The sequence below is a fragment of the Elephas maximus genome, chromosome 5, assembly GCF_024166365.1.
Source record: "Elephas maximus indicus isolate mEleMax1 chromosome 5, mEleMax1 primary haplotype, whole genome shotgun sequence".
Taxonomy (NCBI): domain Eukaryota; kingdom Metazoa; phylum Chordata; class Mammalia; order Proboscidea; family Elephantidae; genus Elephas; species Elephas maximus.
The window spans coordinates 115,418,200-115,426,282 of NC_064823.1; the positions used below are offsets into that span (position 1 = coordinate 115,418,200).

Below are 8,083 nucleotides of genomic sequence, written 5' to 3' on the forward strand. Positions count from 1 at the left end.
ATGATCTTCTAAGGAATTGTCATTTAGAAGATGATACCCACTGAAAAACCCACTGCCGTCCAGTCAGTTCCGACTCATAGCGACCCCATAGGGTTTCCAAGACTGTAGATCTCAATGGAAGCAGACTGCCACATCTTTCTCCCATGGAGCACCTGGTGGTTTCAAACTGCCAACCTTTCTGTTAACAGTCAATTGCTTAACCACTGTGCCACCAGAGCTCCTCTAGGAGGTGATGATACATCTTTTAAATAGCATGGCTGAAATTACCATTATCTTTGATGCCCCCTGTTCTAAATGGGATTGGTTTTCTTTGGAGAAATCATCTGATAAATCTTTTTCATTAGCATATGTTTCTTTTGTACTACAAAAAATTGCCTCAATGTATATTCCTGGTAAATGTGAATTATATTTTCCAGTTAGTATCATCAGTCAGTAAGCATGGATTAAAGTGCCTTCATGTATGTTTCACATTGTGTGAGTCAAAAGAAGTACAAACATCCCTGCCTGGAAAGTAGTTGATGTTCTTGGCAAAAAGTTGGCTAATTATTATTAGCAAGTTGAGAAAATGAGATGTAATATATTGCATTAAAATGAAAGCTCCATGGAGGCAGGCACTTTAGTTATATGAACTACATTATTTCAGCGTTTAAAAGTGTGCCTAGTACATTGGAGGCAATTGAGTTGGGCAGTAGATGGATAGACATGATTATCAAAACATTTCCATTTAAGTGCTAAATTATGTAAATCAAACTATGAAGTCCAAAGGATATTAAATAAGGGAGAGACTCACATTTATAGAGTTGTTGAAGAAAACTTTAATTGTGCTAATGGGATTGAGAGCCCTGCAAGATGGGTAGCATATGTCTGTCCTCAGAAGAATGTATATATGTGTGTGCACAAACTTGCATACATGTAAGTTTATATATTTTGAGGACTGGAGGACGACTTGAACTTTCTCTCTGGCTCTGTTACCCTGGATTCCAGGTTAAAAGTTGATACTCTTAATTTCTGCCAGGTAGACAGCTTCTAACTGTTAATCTGTCTTAAAGTCAGAGATAGCTCAGTAATGATTATTTTACTTTTTTACTGCATGCTAAGTTTAACTCTTTTGCCCTGTTTAAATATAGAGTGATTTTTAACTTTTTAAATAATGATGGTACTTTGGATTTTTTTAACCTTGAAAAGTACATTAGAATGTAGGCCAAGGCCAAAATACTCATAAACTAAACCAAACCAAAACCCATTGCCATCAAGTTGATTCTGACTCACAGTGACCCTATAGGACAGAGTAGAACTGCCCCATAGAGTTTTCAAGGAGCGCCTGATGGATTCATACTGCCACGTTTTGGTTAGCAACCATAGAACTTAACCACTATGCCACCAGGAGTTACATTTATAAACTAGTGTAGTGTAAAACTAGCCTCCCTGAAGTACACTGTTCACTGACATGATGCTTGTGAATTAATTCTCCTCTGGCTTCCTTCAGAGCTCTGGGACTGGAACATCCAAGAACTGTATCTCTTCTCTGTTAGGGTTTCAAATTAACTTTAGCAGCCTTTATAGCACCAAAAGGTATGAGGGAGGGCTTTTTTTAACCCTGAGAAAAAAAATTCTGAAATATTTATATACATATGTATATGTAATTTTTATATTATTAAATGTTTTATATATATATGTGTATATATATATATGCATTTTTTAGCAAAGAACAAATGCCAGTAAGTGAGAATATTTCAAATAAAGTCTCAGGGACAGTTCTGCATATACAGTATTGGAGATTACATTACCTAAGTGATATATAAGTCAAATATCAATATGAAACTGAAGACCGTTAGGCAAGGTTGAGTAAGTTTCTTTCTGTTCTGAATTGTAGAATCAGAATTTTTGAGTGCAGAGTCCTTCATTTTACAGATGAATGCTAGTACCAAATAGCTAAGTGTCTGTCATAGATCTAAGGTGGAGATGGAGCTAAAATCAAGTGTCTTTATGCTTAGTTTGGTACATTGTATACAAGTCTTTGTAATTTTCCTGGTCAGCTGTTGCTTCAGGTTTTATAATTTTCAAACTTTTCCCATTACCCACTTAAATCTTTTATCCCTTTTTTTTCTCCCTTCAACTGCGTGGGAGACTTAACTGCTGTCCCTCCACAGTCCCACTCCCAAGCTTCTAAATTTAACTTAATCCTCATACATCCTTTCCTTTCAGATCTAGCCATTCTACCAGTGCCCTTCACCCCTTCCATCCTACCTTAAGCATCATGAGCGATAGAATCTTCTTCTGTCTCTGTCCTCTCCTTCTCTTCTGCTGCCTTACTATCTACGTATGTTCTAGATTCATTAAAAAACAACAAAATTTCCTCAACCCCACCTTCCTCTCTAGCTACCATCATCTTGCTGAACCTTCAGACTTCTTTTAACAAAGTTCACTGAGGTCCTAAAATGTGCCAGGTACAGGACATAAGGCACTGAATAATGCCCTGGACCTTAGTTTCTAGTTGAAGACATGGTAGAAAAATGTTTTCAAATAGTGAAAAGTACTCTAAAGAAAGTGAAATAGGTAACACAACCAGGGAGATGATAGCGCAGTAAGAAAGGGAGAGAATGAGAGGGCTGGAGATCAGAGCGGTGGTCAAAGGCAATAGAAAAACATCTAGATTATTTCCTAAGTGACCCAGAGGCAGTTTGAGGATTTTAAGTAGGGAAATGGTGAAATTTAGTTTCTGGTTTTAAGAAGATCATATTGGCTGTTGTATGGAAATTTTGTCATGGGCCAGCAGAAAAAAGGTGGAAGCAGGTTATTGAGTTAGGAATATTCAGGTTAGCAATGGGTGACAGTGGTTTGGACTAGGGTGGTAGCAGTGGAGATGAACTGTGGCCAGTGTGAGATATATATTCAAAGTAGTGCCCAAAGCTACAGCCAGCTGGTCTTGCTGAATTAAATGAGGACAGAGAGGGAAAAAAAAAAAAACTCAACAATGAATTTTAGGTTTCTGGCTTTAGCAGCTCAGTGAAGGGTAACATCATATACCAAGACTTTTGAAGAAATGATTTGGGGGCGGGAGGAAGTCTTGATAACATAGTTAAGTTTGAGGTGCCAGACATTGAAGTAGTGTTGAGTAGCATTCTCTCAATTTTAGTTGCACTAGTAAATGCTTCCCCCCTTCCTCCTTTTTAAGATGCTTCCCCTCCTGCCTTTTGTCTCATTAGAGGAACTCATTAGTGCTCTTTGAACATTCCTTTCTTTGCTAATCCTGGAAAAGCAGGTCTTCCTCAGGATGAGAGTTTTAGAGTGCGTTAGCAACCTTCCTGATACAGAACTTCTCCTTATTAACAAGTACTCCATCTCCCCAATCTAATCTTACTTCCTGAAAAAACTGCTTAACTCCCTTCCCAGGTTCTTAACCTGGAAGATTTAACTGATTTCTTTAATCTCCAAAATATTAAATATTTATTCCATTGATTGAGTCAAAGGTAGTCTTTTTAGAACTTGGTTCCAAAAGAAATAGTACTTAAGCATTAAAACATACGAGGACTGGACAGGTCTTCCCAAGAAAGCCTTAATGAACAGAATCATTTACAAGTGTATTAATGATAAAATGAAGTTTAAACCTAGGAAATTAATGCTTAGTACTATCATCTGTATTGTTTTAGTACACCTTCCTCAGTGTGAAGGAGTTAAGCTTATAGTCTGTCCCTATCATAGATGTCAAAATAGTGGAAAATAATGTGCCAGATGAACAGATACAGTAATATCTTGGAGAAATAAAGCTGTCCTAGCAAAGCAGCAGTTTTGAGCCCCTTGAAACTACCAGAGGATCAAAATCAGCAGACTTTCAGATGTAATTAAAATGTATTAAAACCATGTCAGTGTTCAAGTGTGTTATCTTGTCATACTGAAGCTCTCTGAAGAAAAGAACTCCTACTTGTGGTTACTCCCAAAGTACCTTGTACATTCTAGATCTTTGCTGTGTTTCATAAATAATTGTAAATTGATATTTGTAGGTGGTTTAAACATAAACATTTCTATTTTTCCATTAACTTGACTGTTTTTTAGCAGATGAGAAGTGATATACTTATTGTATCTTAGTCTTTAGCTTTCTAAAGTAAATGAGATGTAGTTAACAAAAATACAAATAGTACTATGCTTTTTTTCTTTAAGGTTTAATGCATGTGCACAATAAACTTGTGGATCCACTATACAGTATGAAAGAAGGAGATTGAAGGAGATTGGAGCAAAAATTCTGCTTGAATGAACAAAACACTTTATAAGTAGTGAATTTTCAGCTATGCAATATGATAGAACATGGGGAATTTTGAAGATTGTCACTTTAAAAGTCCAATATCTATATGTTAAACATTCCATAGTTAGAATGTGTTTATTTTGCACTAGGACTTGCTTAGAAGTAGTTGGCTCTCACAACTGTTCAGTTGTTTATTAGCCAGCCTGTAAAAACAATGCAGAAATGCAGTACCCACCTGCTTTTTTTTTTTTTTTTTTGAAGTCATTTTAAAGATTCTGTTCATCAAGTACTGTTTTATAATATGACTCCAATGGCATAAAATAGATTTTAATTTTTATCACATGAAGACACTCCAAACTTTTCAGGTTATCAAACAGCTGTCATTGCAGACTGACTTCTGGAACGCCGTCTGTATATTTTCTGTGCATCACACACAAGCTTTGCTGCACGTGGTTGCCTTAGTCATTTCTGCAGTAACATCAGGACATCAAAAAGTCCTGCTACATATTGTTGGTAAAGGAAATTTGAAGAGATTACAGTGCCTAAAAGTATAGTTTAAGTCTTTTCAAAAAGTATGTAAAGTGCATGTTTTTATGCACCTTCTTCAATAGTACTTAAAAAAAGGGGGGGGGGTTATTTAATGGCTGAGTTTCATGCCCTGAATAATTATCATGGCAATTATGAGCTTTATATCCACATACTTAATTTTTTTCTCAAGATGGTTTTTTTCTGATTATTGTTAAACTTAATAAATTAGCTTTATTCCTTATATACAGAATTGCCTAATAGGACAATGTTTAAGTTACTGTAAACTATTTTAGATTGCCGTAGAACTTGTGTTATTAAATTGAATATATTGTTTTCTACCTTTAACTCAAATAAAGCTTATAATAAAGCAAATATAAGATATCTAAATTTTATTTCCAGAAGTGAAATGTAAGAATACATGAATTTGAGAGATTCCAACGATTAATTTGCATTGGGCAGATCTGCTGCAAAAAACCTCTTTAAAGTGTTAAAAAAAAAAAAAAAAAAAAAGCAAAGATGCTACTTTAAGGACTAAGCTATGCCTGACCCAAGCCATGGTACTTTGTCGCCTCATATGCATGAGAAAGCTGGACAATGAATAGGGAAGACTGAAGAAGAGTTGATACCTTTGAATTATGGTGTTGGCGAAGAATATTGAATGTACCATGGACTGCCAAAAGAACGAACAAATCTGTCTTGGAGTAAATACAGCCAAAATGTTCCTTAGAAGGATGGCGAGACTTTGTCTCACATACTTTGTACACGTACCAGGATGGATCAGTCAGTCCCTGGAGAAGGACATCATACTTGGTAAAGCAGAGGGTCAGCAAAAAAGAGGAAGACCCTCAACGAGATGATTGACACGAGAATGGTGCAGAACCAGGCATTGTTTCGTTGTGTTGTACACAGGGTTGCTATGAGTTGGAATCGACTCCACGGCACTTAACACAGATTAATAGTACCTGTGAGCCTGCATTTACTCTTTGTTTACATCATGCAGTAAGGGGATTTAAGTTAAAAGACTGTCTCTGCTTATAGTTTCTCAGCCTTGCTCCATGGGGAATCACAGTCCTTTTCCTTTGCATATTTTGCACCTTGTAAGCCTATCTGGTAGAAAAAGCATTACATATGTACCTACTTAATTGCCTGTGGTTGAAATTCCTGAAATATTTAAGCAGCAAATAAGTTGAAAATGAAACAAAAATCAGTAAAACTCCCAGGGTAAAATATGTTGATTTAAATTCTAGATGATATTGTAACAGCTATAAGTATTATAAATGGTTTTTAAATGTCTAGTGAATCAGCATCTTCCATTCACACTTCTGCTAAGATAGAATTGGTTACTGCAAACTACCCTACCTTAGAAGATCAGATAGTTATCACAGTGAAAAAGTTCAAGGTACCTGTTTCGGTGCAAGGTTCACTGGTTATTTCTATGCTTTAAATGTGCCAGCTAAAAGACCTCCTTTCTACTATTACCCTTTTTATTAGTCTAGTTCAGGTCCATGTATTCAATCTCATTACCAAACTATGTTTTAGATACTTTAGCTCTCTAATCCAAGAGATAAGCTGCTGTTACCAGAATAAGCCTAGTGAAGACAAATTAACAGGAGTCAATAAAAGCATGGTCGCTAAGAGTTGGGGTCTAAGATAAAGACCATTATTTGAATGCCAGCTCTGTCTTGGACAATATGTAGGCCTCAGCTTCCTCACCTGTAAAACAAGTTAATAGTACCTGTACTTCCGTTAAGCATATTAAATGAGGGAACGCCTATTGAGCTCAGTAGTGGCAAAGATTGGTTAGGTGGTGGTGATGTGCCTTCAAAATGATTTCTACTCAGTGACCCTGGGTGACTTCTAAGGGTTTTCTAGGCTGTAACCTTTATGGAAGCATATAGTGAGGTCTTTCTCCTGTGGAGCCATTGAGGAGGCTGGAACTGTGAACTTTCAGTTAACAGCCATCCTCTTCACCAGTGTGCCACTAGAATTTCTCAAAGGTTGGTGGAGAAGCGCAAACCATTTGTGCCACTCGGGACCATCATTAAATTTATATAGCTAGGACTAAATCGCAGATCATTTAACTCCTATAGTCAATTTTAAGTAAATTCCTACTATCTTCATTTATAATGATTTCATAATGTATTACCTTAGCATAAAATTCATCTAGCTGTTTTAGTCATCTAGTGCTGCCGTAACAAAAATACCACAAGTGGATGGCTTTAACAAAGAGAAATTTATTTCCTCACAGTAAAGTAGGCTAAAAGTCCAAATTCAAGGCGTCAGCTCCAGGGGAAGGCTTTCTCTATCGGCTCTGGAAGAAGGTCCTTGTCCTCAATCTTCCCATGGTCGAGGAGCTTCTCAGGTGCAGGGACCCTGGGCCCAAAAGACATGCTTTGCTCCCAATGCTGCTTTCTTGGTGGTATGAGGTCCCCAAATCTGCTTGCTTCTCTTTCCTCTCTCGAGCGATAAAAGGTGGTGCAGGCCACACCCCAGGGAAACTCCCTTTCCATTGGATCAGGGATGAGACCTGAGTACCAGTGGTGTTACAATCCCACCCTAATCCTCTTTAATGTAAAATTACAATCACAAAATGGAGGACAACCACACAATATAGGGAATCATGGCCTAACCAAGTTGATACATTTGGGCGGGGTGGGGAGGACTTATTTCAATCCATGACAATAGTCTTATCCCTGAAAACACTTCAAGTCTTTCAAGACAGATGACAAAAATCAACGGCAAAATTATTTTACCTTGTTGCTAGGTGTCCTTGAGTCAATTCCAACTCATAGGAACCCTACGTACAACAGACCAAAACACTGCCTGCAGCGTTGCATGTTTGAGCCCGTTGTTGCAGCCACCCTGTCATTTCATGTCCTTGGTCTTACTCTTTTTCGTTGACCCTCAAGCATGAAATGATGTCCTTTTCCAGGGACTGATTCATCCTGATAACATGTCCAAAGCACATGAGATGGAGTCTTGCCATCCTTGCTTCTAAGGAGCATTCTGCCTGTACTTCTTCCAAGGTAGATTTGTTTGTTGTTTTGGCAGCCCATAGTATGTTCAATATTCTTCACCTATGCCACAACTCAAATGCATCAATTCTTCGGTCTTCCTTACTGTCCAGCTTTCACCCACATATAAGGAGGTTTAAAATATTCTGCCTTAGGCCAGAAGCACCCTTATCCTCAAAGTGACATGTCTGCTTTTCAACACTTTGAAGAGGTCTTTTGCAGCACATTTGCCCAATGTAATATACATCATTTGCTTTCTTGACCACTTCTTCCATGGGTGTTGATTGTGGATCCAAGAAAA

At 37.5% G+C, this 8,083-nt stretch overlaps 1 protein-coding gene across 4 annotated transcripts in view; it reads left to right on the forward strand.

Moving 5' to 3' along the window:
* GNPDA2 (glucosamine-6-phosphate deaminase 2) overlaps nt 1-6,989 on the forward strand; it is a 34,758-nt gene extending 27,769 nt beyond the window's left edge. For 2 of the 4 annotated variants that reach the window (XM_049886320.1, XM_049886319.1), the window contains one exon: nt 4,159-6,989. In XM_049886320.1, the coding sequence (XP_049742277.1) occupies nt 4,159-4,220 (62 nt within the window). In that variant the 3' untranslated portion in view covers nt 4,221-6,989. The remainder of the gene's footprint in view (nt 1-4,158) is intronic. The other 2 variants (XM_049886318.1, XM_049886317.1) reach the window with 2 other exon arrangements.
* The last annotated feature ends 1,094 nt before the right edge of the window (nt 6,990-8,083 follow it).